The 14,284-nt window shown below is 40.8% G+C and overlaps 1 protein-coding gene across 24 annotated transcripts in view; it reads left to right on the top strand.

The window, feature by feature from the left end:
- The window catches only part of SORBS1 (sorbin and SH3 domain containing 1), a 287,999-nt gene that overhangs the window by 167,290 nt on the left and 106,425 nt on the right, over positions 1–14,284 (top strand). For 5 of the 24 annotated variants that reach the window (XM_069980471.1, XM_069980448.1, XM_069980450.1 and 2 more), the window contains exon 1: positions 12,606–12,730. In XM_069980471.1, coding sequence (XP_069836572.1) covers positions 12,687–12,730 — 44 coding nt within the window. In that variant the 5' untranslated portion in view covers positions 12,606–12,686. Of the gene's footprint in view, positions 1–257; positions 335–12,600; positions 12,731–14,284 lie in introns of those variants that run through there. The other 19 variants (XM_069980457.1, XM_069980468.1, XM_069980455.1 and 16 more) reach the window with 9 other exon arrangements.

Below are 14,284 nucleotides of genomic sequence, written 5' to 3'. Positions count from 1 at the left end.
AAGTTGCCCTGTTGCATCTGTCTTTCTTTTTTGAGTATGAAGCTTTTTCTCTTAGCAATGTCTGCCCATCTATGGCCCCGTATTGAGTCACCAGCATAGAGCAGGGAGAAGCAGCACTTAGCTAAGTTACTTCCTTACTTCCTTCCCTTGTATTTAAACGTTTTGCTGAATAAAAAGCTCTTCTCTTTTTTAGTCTATAAACTTGCATATTGTCAACTTAACTGGTAATTAACAATTTTGTTTCTATTTTATTTTAGGGTTCGATGATGTAATGAATGTAATTTGGGAAAGAAAATTAGAAAGTTTTATGGTGTGTTAAGACTGAAGAAGCACAGTAAGTACCAAGGATTGCTGAAATAAGATATTACACTCTGTGGGGACAGGGATGGGTGACCGACAAATCCTCATTGTTCTTCTAAGTGACAGCAAGTCTTCCAGAATGGAGTGGGTGCACTGTGTATTTAGCTCAATGTTCGCATTTTAAGGGCATTTAAAATGTGTTACTGCTTCCTTTTTAAGGCTATGTTCACACTATGTATATTTTAGGCTGTATGTTTGAGGCTGTATAGCAACCAAAACAAGGAGTGGATTGAAAACACAGAAAGGCTCTGTTCACACAATGTTGAAATTGAGTGGATGGACGCCATTTAATGGCAAATATTTGCTGTTATTTTAAAACAACGGCTGTTGTATTGAAATAATGGAAGTTATTTACCGTTATATGGCGGCCATCCACTCAATTTCAACATTGTGTGGACAGAGCCTTTCTGTGTTTTCAATCCACTCCTGGTTTTGGTTGCTATGAGGACCTGACATGAGGACCAAATACAGCCTCAAATATACATAGTGTGAACCCAGCCTAAAGATGTAGTTGTGGCAGTAGCCCTACTTACATAAGGGTGTGTTTACACCGGCAGCTTTATATGACCGATTATTGAAGCCAAAACCAGTAACAGACTATAAACAGAGAACAAGTCATAAAGGAAAGCCTGAGAGTTCTCCTCTTTTTAAAATCCAGTCCTGGCTTCGGCTTCATAAATCTGTCAGATAAATCTCTGTATGTAAATACACCGTAAGATTATACATACTACTATCACACAAACTGGGATCCAAAATAGAGGGCAAACTGTGCTCAAAAGTGGGCTTTTGCAGGTTTTTGTTTTTTAAATTCTTTGAGGGGCATATAATTTTTAAAATATAAGGTAACATATCACCTATCAGCTACAGCTATCCCGAGGTGTCTGCATGAGTGGCACCATTTCTGGCCATACAACTTGTAGCTGGCACCAGTTTTACCCTACTGAAAGTGTCCTCTTTCTCTGTGCTCAGAATGGGTGGAGAGTCGCTGCTAAGATATTTTACATAGAAAGGGCACACATAACAGGAGATTCTGCTCTCCTATCTCTCTATAGTATACCCTCACATGTAGCAGCAGCATTGAGGATATTTTAGAACAGCACGGAGCAATGTAAGCTGTGGTTTCAGATAGTAATCCAGCAGTGTCTGTGTGTTTCTTGCTCTGTCCCTGGGATAGCTTTTGTCTCCCCTTTTTAATTCCCTTAATTCCCCTCTTCATAGACTTTCATGAGCAGTGTAACTTGATCTCACTCAATGAAGCTGAAATCTGTATACGCTCTGCTCTACAAATATGTATCCAAATCGGATTTCCTTTTAGCCAATTGGCCAAATATCTGGAATATCTTCTATGACCAGGGCTTGTTTGCTGTCTGATGAAGCCTGCGGTATGGCATGATAATGCCCTCTGTAGTCATCCCTTAAGTGATGTTAATTGGCCACTGTCCGTTACTTAATATTCTTGAAGACACCTTCCTGTGTGGTCAGTTATATAACTGATACGTTGTATTTTATAGTTCTATCTCTCCTTCATTAGATACTTCTACTAGTGGCTATATTAGTCATGTCAACAGAGACATTAAAATATCTAGGAGGTAATTTGAAGGCTCCAAGATCATATAGCCGTCTCCTTCACTACCGCTTGTCTGCAAGTCACCTGCCAAACATGACAGCTTGGCGCTATGACATAAATAATATGAGTTTTTCATTTCACCAGCTCAGTATAGTAAGTGAGGTCATTTAATAGTGGAACAAGTATGTAGACTGGAAGATCATCTTCCACATTACATGCTTTAAATTAGTTTAATTCTTTGTTCGGAAATATTCACATCAGTTAATATTGCCGATGGTCCTAACAGTGTATTGTATGATGCAACCAACATTGAGCTGTACTGATAACTGATAAACCTTATCAAGTACTTTAAAGGGTGAGTCCAGATGCTTTGGGTCATTAGGATATTTTTATGCTTGGTTTTAAATTTTTATTTGATGGTTGGGATCCCAATGGGCAGCCCCCCCCCCCCCCCCCCCACACACACACACACAGATCATAATACGCTAGTGCTATATAATATTATAGGATGGGATAATACAGTATTTCTTACATGACAATTCTTAAAGGGGTTATCCAGTGCTACAAAAACATGGCCACTTTTCCCCCTCTCTTGTCTCTAGTTCAGATGTGGTTTGCAATCAAGCTCCATTTACTTCAATGGAACTGAGTTCCAAACCCCACCCAATCTGGAGACAGGAGAGAGGGAAAAGTCGCCATGTTTTTGTAGCGCTGCATAACCCCTTTAAACTCTGTGTTTTCAGTGTGCTCTCTGCTGCCACCCCTGTTGATGTCAGGAACACTGTCCCGAGCAGTAGCAAATTACACAGCAAACCTTTCCTGCTCTGGACAGTTCCTGACATGGACAGAGATGGCAGCAGAGAGCACTGTGTCAGACTGGAAAGAATACACCACTTCCTGCAGGACATAGAGCAGCTGGGAAGTACTGGAAGACTAGTCTTTAATAACCCGAACGATCGGCATTTGATTAGCGGTGGCTGCTGAAGTTGGATAAAGCTCTAAGGTTGTGTCAGGATATATAGGACCAGCAAGACAAAGGACAGGTACAGCCCTAACACTGGCACCCGCCCCGCTGCATCTGCCTACTTGCCACAGCAGTCCTAGCGACAGCGGACAACTTGTCGGCGGTCCCTACCCTATATAGTGTGAACACAAAACAACAGACAGGACAAACACAACACAATACAGAAAGGTCAGAGGTCCAAGTCAGCAACAGGAGGGCTGTGCAGTACAAAACGTAATCCAGGAGAATAGTCAAGTCCAAAAGCCAAAGGTCTGGTAACCAAAAATACATTGCAGGGAAAACAGCTAGATCAAGGAACACTATGAAATAGGCTCTATCTCAGGCAAGGAACATGAGACAAGTGAGGATACTTATGCACCCTGTAGTCCCAGCCCCTGACATGATTGGGGATGAGGCTCCAGGTCCTGCCCAGATACAGACAGCTAACTGGTAAGTCAGCTGTCAGTCAATAAACAGTGAACGCTCAAAACACCTATGCTGATCAGCCAGAGAGTGAAACACTGGGCTTTGCTACCACATGGAATAGCAGAGCAGAGCAAAACCTGAGAAGCAGTCTGGCTGCTATGGACGCCGGGCCAGAGGCATGGTCCAAGTCCTAACAGGTTGTCTGGAAAACATGGATACAGCCAATGACTATATCCATGTTTTCCACATAGCCTTAGGGCTTTATCCAACTTCAGCAGCCACTGCTAATCAAATGCCAAAAGTTCTGGTTCGGATCAACTCGATCATGCTCGAGGTTCGCTCATCTCTAGTCTTTAACAAATCTGTACATTGTAATTTTCTGGCTCCAATTGATTTTTTTTTTTCCTTCGGAGAACCCCTGCAGTAAAAAAAAAAAAAAAAGTTATGTTATAAATGAATTAACAGGACAGGCCTAAGTAAATAAACATAGATCAACCATGTCAAACACACACAAGCAAAACAACCATTATTGGTTAAATATACAGTACTTACGTGCAAACCATAGAAATAATTTTTTTTTTACATAAACAAACATACATTTTAAATTCGAGACAGGAAAGGATAGCACACTACTTTTTTGGGTGTCTGTGGGGGAAAGCACACCACATTCAGACTGATTTAGTCACCCCAAATATTATATACTTTGACTATAGTGGTAAATTATCTATAGTACATGCATACATTCTATGCAAGCAAACCCTCCCCCATACAAATGCCAAGTACCTTTTTCCTTAAGGTCAAATCTCATGACCAAATGAGTACACCCAGTACACCCAGACTTGAGACCCCAACTTTGAATCAGAGGGATAAAGGCCCATTTACATGGGCTGATTGTTGTCTGAAAAGGTTTCATAGGAAAACTCGATCCCGATTATTGGCTTGTTTATGGCTAACAATCAGCAAGCATCGATGAACAAGCAAATCTTTTCTCAAGGCCTTAATATCATTGTTATCCTTCTTACATCGCCCTGTAGCATGATATGCAGCTGATGATGAAGGGCAAGCTTGCAAATGATATAGCTGCGTAAGACTCATTATACAAGCGTTGATCTCTTTGATCTGCACTTTATGATCTGCATTATTGTCGTCAGCCAGTGTAAAAGGACTTTCTATTGTACAGAACCTATTCTGCTATAGTTTTTAGACGTCCCTTGACTGATTTCTTCAGTTAAACTATGTCTATTCTTAGTGGATTATTTGTACTAGAATTAATCATTGAATGTTCTCGCTGCAGTAAAGAGATGTTGGCAATTGTCACTTGTTTATTTTATTAAACCCTGTTCCCCACCACTGATCTCTGCCAAACCAAATTCCAACAACGTCCGCCTCCCTAGAAAATTCCTACTTCAATGGTAACCTCAAGACCTATGTAGCAATTTTCCTTAAATCCCTCCAGCCACTGAGTTGTTTTTAGACCTCCTAAGGTCCTTGGCATATTTTGAAAGGAGCTGTACCCCTTCCCACATTTGACAACAATTCTATTATGTCTGATGGAGACATTCATGTCTGTGCAATGGGACACAGGTAGGCTTCTGTGTTATTAGTAAAAAATTAGAGAGCCATTTTTTCACAACTTAGTAAGAAAAGGAAACATTTCGGGGGACTATGGGTATGGTGCTATTACTGAGCACACGACTATCTATAGTAATCACCAAATATTACCTTAGTCCCTGGAAGTGGGGATAAAACTTTGGCAAAAGTGTTGAATGTTGAAGTTTTCTAGGTAACACAATTTTGAGAACGGTCCTGTACTGTCTATTATCCTCCTGTCAAGTGTTAGCGTCTGTATGTCTGATAGCCTTCCTTTGAAAAAAGAAAATTATTATACATGATTAATCCCACAAGATGTATGTTTTCCATATTAGTTTAATTACCTATGTTCTGTATAGATATGACAAGTCAGCATATTTTAGATGGCAGATGAAAGTTATTAAAGAAAACAGCCAATGAAACCACAATCCTATTTCAATTTTAATCAATGGCGTATATAGAAAAGCTGTATAACGAAGATCAATAATCTGCTAATTCGGGCTGATTTGGCCGTTTATCTCTTCTTGTAATAGAGACAACAATCAGCCGATAAAATGATCGTTGGCTGATTTGTTGGTTTAGGTTTGGACCTAAAATCGTCGGGCGCCGACTGTGCATTGTTACCTGTAATAGCGATGTGTGGCCAACGGCTGACGATTACTCATACATGTGATACCTTACCTCTCCCTGCTTCTGGTCATCTCTCCTGTGCTCCACAGCTTCCCGGTCCTGGCAGCTGCAGCTTCTGAGCAGGGAGAGGTAAGGTATCAGGTGTTTGGGCAAGGGCTGCAGCCCTTGCTGCCTGATTATCAGGCCGTCTAATAGGTCCAGTAAACGAGCAACGAACTAGCAGATCAGCACTTGTTTACTAAAATGATCGGGTTGTAGTCTGCTTGTGTAATAGTACCCTTTATTTTCCCCTCCACCATCTTCCATGACATTTGCTATTTGCTTGAAATGAAAATGAATACAACTGGGACTTGGCCCCCTCTGTCCAAGGGTCTCATAGCAGTTGCGTCGACTGGCTGCTATATACGTAACAGAAAAATTCATAAAAGACTAAAATTACTACAATAAATAAAATGAACGTTTTTTAAATCTTTAAAAAATGTAGTGTGATTTTCTATGTTGATTTATTGGAAATTGTAATAATAAGGCATATTTAGTAGAATTTTAGAAGAAGTTAAGAATCCATCTATGTGATGATGGTGACATATTCATTCCTCCAGACATAGATGTATCCCCTTGTCCTAGTTACAGGCCTAGGTGTAAAAAATATTACCTCCTGGAATTGTAGTGCTTGTGCATTGTAGTGTTTTTCAAGGAAAGCTCCCAGGCCCCACTTGAACTTGAGTCAACCTCTTACATTAAAGAACCCTTGTCTGTTATAATGGTGAATCCGTCTTTCTCCTTCACGTAGAGGAAGTCCCCTTGAGATTGTTACAGACCGGATCACTAGAAAGATCTCTCTAATGTCCATTTATATATTTGTCCATTGCCTTTTTATCGTTCCTATGACAACTTTTTTCTAAACTGAATAACCCCAAGCTCGATAATATGTCTGAATACCCTTGATTCCCTTGCCAACCCTCCTGTGCACCCACTCACATTCCGCCATAGCCTCCTTATATGCAGGTGCCCAACACAGTACACAATATTCTATGCGTGATATAATTAGAGAATTGTTTAAAGGGTTTAGAGGTGAAACTATGTTCTTGTCGTCTATGCCTCATTGATGCCATCCCATGATTTTATTGCCTTGGCAGCAGCTGTCTGGCACAGGTCACTAAAGTTTATTTCCTGAAGACTTTTTCTATGGCAGTTTCACAGTGTTTTACTTTTTAGTACATCATTTTACTTTTGTTTTAGTTGGGTCAACGAAATGAAATGTACAAATACCTTTACTATGCAGGAATGGCCGTCATGCCAAGACTGGGCCAGAAAGAGTATAGTAGGGTTCATTGGACTTGCATAATTTTGAATACATAAAAGTGCTGTTATGGATAGACTGGATTACCTTTTGCTGCCTAGAAGGACCACTGAGTAAAGCTTGGCGCTTTTTATGTTTTTCTTCATTTATGTTTTACATTTTTGGAAAAGTGCTGTAGTGTGAAATCTTAAAAAAAAAATGGTAATAAATGTTGCGGTTTCATATTCTCCTGTGGCTTAGACAGAGAATATCTTTATTAGAAAGTTGTGTTAATGTCTTAGTTTGGTATGAGCAGAATTTCCTGTCCTGCCTGGCATCGCTGTTCACCTTGGCTATAATCAGTGGCTTATGCGCCTTGTCTGTTTTTCTTCTATTTAGCTTCATTAAGACATCAGAGAAAATGCAGCTGTACAAACATGTAGTTTCCTGGCTGTAAAACGTAAAGTACATTGAACTTCTAGAAATAGCTTATAATTATCATGTATGTAAGGATGACTTACAGGGAGGAGTCTTTTACGCACTTATTATAGTTCTTAGTTGGTGTAGAACAAGGAATAGGTCAGAGAATTCCTCTATAAGGTAAAATGTAATGTGTGTTGGAAGTGTTTGCAACCAGTAGGGTAGGTCACACAATCATTTTTCATGTGTGATGGATTATGGATTTGCCCCTTCAAGTTTATAAGGACACTCCCCCCCCCTCCCCCCCCATCCGATCCAATCTGAAGGTGATCTGGGTGGGGGGGGGGGGTGCCTCACTCCAAGAAGTGAGTCTATTCCATTATAAAAACATAGTCATGTCAGCTTAATGTGTCCTAGACCTTTTTCCGCTCTCCATTTTTTTCAGTTTTTATTATCTGCATATATATACCAGCGGATCCAGGTGTCAGTCTGGGGAGGATTGTAGCAAAGAAAAGGATTTCCATTTTCTTTGGCCATTTTCATATAGGGAATGGTGATCTATTCACCAGTTGTTAGTGTGTCATACTGGTTGGCTGCTGTTCACACCTGTGGATAAAAATCCTGATAAAATTTCCTGCCCTATGTAAAAATAACCATACACTTTAAGCCAGTGGTACTTAGCTGGCAGCTAAATACTGGTGTATAGTTACATATGTATCAGGCTTTTATATGCCTGTGGTGTGTTTCTTTAGCCTAAAGTTATGATTTGCACCTTTTTCTGTGATTTGGCCTCACTCTTGGTTTTGGCTACTAGAGATGAGTGAAGTGGGCTTTGTTTAGCTTCGTATGATCAGCTTTTAAATCCAGCTGTCTGCCCGCTCCGTGGAGAAGGAGACAGTGCAAGGACCACATGGAAGCTAAACAAAGCCAACTTCTATTGGCTACAAATACTGACCAAATACTACACTTAAACCTAACCCACATTCATATCACTATTTGAACTTAAAATACCGGCCATTGTTTTCATTCTTCAATGATTTTCATAGAAGTTTATGGAAACAATGCCGTTGGTCCACACAACGTATTAAATAACGTCTGCGGCCAGCGGCCATCAAATGAATGTTTGTGTCATTAATTTGCGGTTGTTATTGCATGAACAGCGGTCATTATTTTAAGTTGTCCACACATAGTTCAATAAATTTACCAGTCTTTTGCATTAAATTTAATAGATTTTTTAAAGGGGTTGGCCACTTTATAGTAAAATTGTTTAGTGTAGAGTATTAGTAAGTGTACTGACTGTATATAATGACAGCAGCTCCCTGTGTACCTAGTTGAGCTAAAATCAGACTCCCCTCCTCCAGGCTGGGCTGCCCTGCTCTGTTTTGTTTCTGTCCATAAAATGGCCGACATGAAGGAACATGTGACCATGGCCCGCCCTCTGTGTTCTCCATAGACATATACAGGATCAGTGGTGGACACAGGTGGCGGGGCCTGGTCACATGCTCCTCCATGTCAGCCATCTTATGGGCAGAAACACCACATAGCACGAGGACACAGCCTGGAGGAGGGGAGTCTGATTTTAGCTCTATAAGGTACACAGGGAGCTGCTGTCAGTATATACAGCGAGTACACTTACTAATACTGTACACTGAACTACTTTTCTATAAAGTGACCAATCCCTTTAATAAAAGACACACCCAAAATGGCCATCATCGGATGGGAACCAGAACAATGTTGCACCAGCCGTCATTGCAATGAGGGCCGCCAAAACATTCTAAACCATGCCCATTGTTTGGTACTCAAAACAAAGGCCGCTATTTTGAGTATCAAATAATGGCCGTTGAAAAACAGTGTGTGAACATGGCCTAAGGCTGTATTTCAATAAATAAAATATATATAGTTGAAAACATACAGGGAACAAATATGCTGACATATATGGCCAGCATAAGATGACAGCTTGTACATCACAGCTTTTAGAGAAGGCTCCTGAGTAGGATCCTCCACTATGATGTCCATAAGACCAACTAAACAGCCAACTAAATGAATAGGCTCATAGGCCAAGCTACCCTGGGTGTTCATATATACCTTACGTATCATATAAATAAAGACATAATAATCTGTTAAACTAGCAACTGACCAGCAAAATAAAGATTTAAAGTGACTTTGTACCCTCATTCTCCCCCCCCCCCCCCCCCAAACCACTTGTACCTTCAGATAGCTGCTTTTAATCCAAGATCTGTCCTGGGGTCCGATCGGCAGGTGATGCAGTTATTGTTCTAAAAAACAACTTTTAAACTTGCAGCCCTGTGCCCAACAGGAGTATCTGTGTCCTAACTTTGCACCACCCCTCCGTACCTCTTCCCCACCCTCTTCATCATTAGGAATGCCACTGGAACATTTTCTCCATGCTGAACTCTGCTCAGCATCTTAACGATCCAGTCTATGTGCCGGGCTGACACAGGTGAGGAATAGGAGGCAATCTGCCTGGAGCATTCCTAATGATGAAGAGGGTAGGGAGGAGGGACGGAGGGGTGGTGCAAAGTTAGGGCATAGATACTCCTGTTTGGCATGGGCTGCAAGTTTAAAAGTTGTTTTTTAGGACAATAACTGCATCTGAAGGTACAAGTGGTTTGGGGGGGTCAGATTGTGGGTACAGAGTCGCTTTAATGAAGGCAAACAAGGTACTGTAATAAGATGGTTAACTTTGAATTTGCTGTTTCCATAGATAATAAATGTCCACTCCAAGCATCTCCCAAAGTATTCTTCACTCCACAGCAGTTTGTTTACTACCACAGAGAATAGTTGACCCCCCTTCCTTGTAGTGACACAATGGTAGCCGCTTAAAAATAACTTCTAGGGAGGAATGTAATGAGCTGATGACAAGAGTTTTGCTCACATTTTTCCTAAAACATTATACTAGCGATTGTTGTACGCCTATAAATCCCAACTATTTCAATAACATCTTGTTCACAAATCCCACTTGATCTGTTTTAATGGGACACTAATCTCATTACACGTGGTGCTAAAGTTATTTATACTTTTAGCATGGCATATGGCTCCATGACATCTGAATGTGCTCATTTTTATCACTTGGAGACAGGCTAGGCTGTCATAAGCTTGTTTACAAACCAAGGACACAATGTTCAGAAGACGTAAGAGAAACCAATCCACCCTATGGCAGCTTTTATATCAGAAGGATCTATTACCAAACACAGTCTATAATCACATCAAGGAATTATCATTCTGGGCATAGTTTAACACACCACAGGTCTGATATTTGCTTTGATCTCGATTGTTTTCCGTTTTGTTTATTTTTACATCCAAAACTTTTTAAAAATAGAAAAAATGCCCCTTTTCCATTGTGTTGACCCTAAGGAGGTCCTCTTCTATTTGCCAAAGGACAAAATTTCTATTGATAGCATATGTATATACAGTTCATGCACAGGTCTTAAATATCAGGTATCTTTTACATTCTAAATTATTATTATTATTATTATTATTATTTTAACTTAATAAGGTGCAGGAAGCCGTGGCCTGAAGACCTGTCCTCATTTATCTTTGGTGGCATGAGCAGTGCAAATATTCACACATTTTTAAATGTTTGTGCAAATTGGAGCTTGCCATAGAAATATGACTTGTATTAAAACAATCTTTTCTCATTTTAAAAATTACAGTTCCCACTTATCATAAATTACTCAATGTTCCCACTTGTCAAAGCTTATACAACAGACATAAATCTAATAATGCAGAGACCATGTAATAAAATAATGGATTAAAGGTTTGTTGTGATATTAGTGATTCTCTTCTTTTGACTGCATTTTGGTTGTTATCTGATGTAATTAAAAGCGTGGGAATATTAATTCTTCGGATACTGTTGGACTTTAGTCTCCTTCAAGTTCCTATGCCTGCATTCAGGATTGTGGGCATCCCAATGTGCATCCATACTGTACAAGTTGGCCTCCTTAGACTTTGCTCCTTGGTCCTGTTTGGTGCACTCTAGGTTTGTCACCCACAACTAGGCATCCTGCCTAAAAATGGGCTTGTTCAGAAATATGTAACTTTTCTATGTGAATGCCATATGCAAATGATAAAATCCAAAGTACAGACGATAATTGGGATTTAAGAGTGGAAATCCAGAAATATATTCTTGTCAGGTTATTGGACAGAAGGACACAAGACAGGTGAGGCCCTTGTGCTGGCACCCGCCCCACTGTCCCTGCCTATTTACCACAACGGCCCCAGGCGGCAGTGGATAACTGGGCGACGGGCCCTAACCTGAAAAGAGTGTAACATAGAACACAGGCAAGACAGACAAAATACAATAGTAGCAGGCTAAACGGTCCGGGTCAATAACAAACGGTCAGAGCAGTACAAAATCGGAGTCAGAAGAAACGTCAAAAGCCAAGCCAGAACTCTGGAAAATAGGAATATAATCAGGATACAAACGCTAGGTCAAGGGACACTCAGGTACTGAGGCTCTATCGCAGGCAAAGAAGGACACTCGGGAGGATATTTATGGAGGCTGGAGTCCCAGCCCCAGAACTCTATGCAAATCTGACTGGCGGTGGCGGCTGCCAGTCAGTGAATGGAAATGGATTACACCACGTCCCTAACAACTGGCCGAGCCGGACAATTTTAATTTATATTATTTTTTTTTGTTTAATATAATTCATCACTTTGTACATTTTGTACATTTTTCCAACCCTGGCTAGAACTTACTTGGAATTAGAGCCTCCAACTTCTACAATGTAAAAATCCATATTGTTCCTATAAAACAGAAATGGCAGCCTTTTATTTCTAGAATAACATCTCCTGTAAGTGTAGTTTACATATCTTATGGCTGGGCCTTGCACTGACATGTATATGAAGTATTCCCTGACATACAGCAGTTTATACAGTAAACGCCACTGGTTTGGTCTTACACTGCTGGAACGTTTACTGCTGTCAGTGTCAATGTCCGGATCACTTGCCAGCTATTTTGGAATCTGTCCATTGAAACCTGAGCTTCGTCTGTTGATCTCCCTCCTGCTAATGAAAATATTCCTTTGACACCATCGATAGGGCCTTTCTTCGGTTTACTTTGTTCTAATAATCTGTATCATTCTTACTGACAGGTTTCCTATTCTAGCTGTGGTATAATCGACTACTGTAGGACAAGGTATTCTATATATGTTGCTTTTTGTCTGGTCCATGTCAAAGTCAAAACAATGTCAGGCTGCTAAAAGCAGAGGTTGATCATGAAGGAGCCAGTGACGGAATGACATCACCAAGAAACAAATCTAATTTGGGCGAGGAAGAGGATGGCAGGGGAGGGGGGTGTTTAAATGGACACTCGGCAGAAGCACTTCTAGACCACAGGTCATTTGTGAGCCGCAAGCTTCCTCCGTAATACTTGGTTAATAACTGGAAATATGCTGGATAAACACATAAAATACAAAGAAAACAATAGTGAGAGGTAAGAAAAGAATTTGTTGTTTGTCATTGATCCAGATAATGTCATATGTGATATAACGTGTGGTCTGGTCTTCATCATCGTGTTTGTTGTCCTTAAAATTCTTCAGTGGATAATGCTGGGGCTTTGTGGTTGAAGTTTTACCTTCCATGCTGCCCATGATAATATTTACGCCAGTAAATCCATAGAGGGTAAACTAGGATTCTCCATGATGGTCTACATTTCATAACCAGTGGTGGAATCTTCTACTCTACTGATTCACTGCCAAGGCTTACATGCCAGGATCATTGAAGATAATGAGAAACCTGAGAATGAACCCTTTAATGGAGGATAATACTTTCCGTTTTTTTCTGTTGTGTTTTTTTAAACACATCTATGCCAATTGCCACTTGCTGTGCTAGAGGACCTTGATCATCTACTCTACTGACTTTAATTTGTGGGTGGGTATTTGGTCAGATACAAATTGCTGTGCTTGTGAATTCTTCCAAAGTGGTAGATGGTAGTGTTTTAAGAGAGTGGAGCAAAAGACAAAATAAATGAGATGGAAGTATATATTGGGTGGATTTCTCAATGTGTAGATGTATAGTGGCATGTGTCACAGATGGGCTCTCATGGATGCTTTGCATATACCATATTTTACGGCGTATAAGATGACGCCGGACTTTCAGGGGTTTGCCTTATACGCTGGAAAATGTTAACCCCTACCTGACTGCAGCCCTACTGTGTCGAGGATTCCCAAAGCTCTCCCGAGCAGCCGAGCATCTCATCAGAGAAGCTCGTAGACGCTCAGCTGCCGGGAAAGCTTCAGAAGAATGACAAAGGCTTCGGGTACTTCTGGAGCCTCTGTCATTCTTCCGAAGCTCTCCTGGCAGCTGAGCGTCCCCAAGCTTCTCTGATGAGATGCTCTGGAGAGCTTCGGGGATCCCAGACGCAGTCAGTGTACCGTCACACTGCCTGCGCCGGAAACGAGACAGGAGGCGCGCGAATGCCGGGAACGGGCCCCAGGTGAGTTAACTGTTTGCTTTTTTTGTTGTGGCCGCCCCGCCACATAAAGTAGGGATGGAGCCATTTTTTAACTCCCCCACTTTATGGGACGACCATACCCGGTGTATAAGACGACCCCCGACTTCTAAGAAGATTTTTTAGGGTAAAATTCGTCTTATACACTGGAAAATACGGTAATTGTAGTCTTATACACTATTCTATACAGAAAAAATTTATTTCAGCTCCACAGATGCCAATAGGATGCTGGAGCTGTGTGGAAGTACAGGAAACAATGCATCATACAACAGCTAATCCACATTAGGGGCTAAATTAGATAATGAGCCAGATAAAGCATCTAGTCACGTGAAACGGTCATCGCTAATTATCTGTGGAACGCACGTGTGTTTCCCTGACGAATCTCTGAATAAAGCATTGTTTTAATTTATCACCAGTTAGTGCCGTGATGAGAACTCTTTTTTGGTTGTTAAATTAGATAACCGCCTCTCAATATACAGTACAGGGTTGGATTTTATAAAGTGTTTGGGACTGGATAGTGGTGGCCCAATCTGTTAA

This window comes from Dendropsophus ebraccatus, chromosome 8, assembly GCF_027789765.1.
Source record: "Dendropsophus ebraccatus isolate aDenEbr1 chromosome 8, aDenEbr1.pat, whole genome shotgun sequence".
Lineage (NCBI taxonomy): Eukaryota > Metazoa > Chordata > Amphibia > Anura > Hylidae > Dendropsophus > Dendropsophus ebraccatus.
The sequence above is the reverse complement of the archived record's forward strand: the minus strand, read 5'-3'. Positions and strand labels throughout refer to the sequence as shown.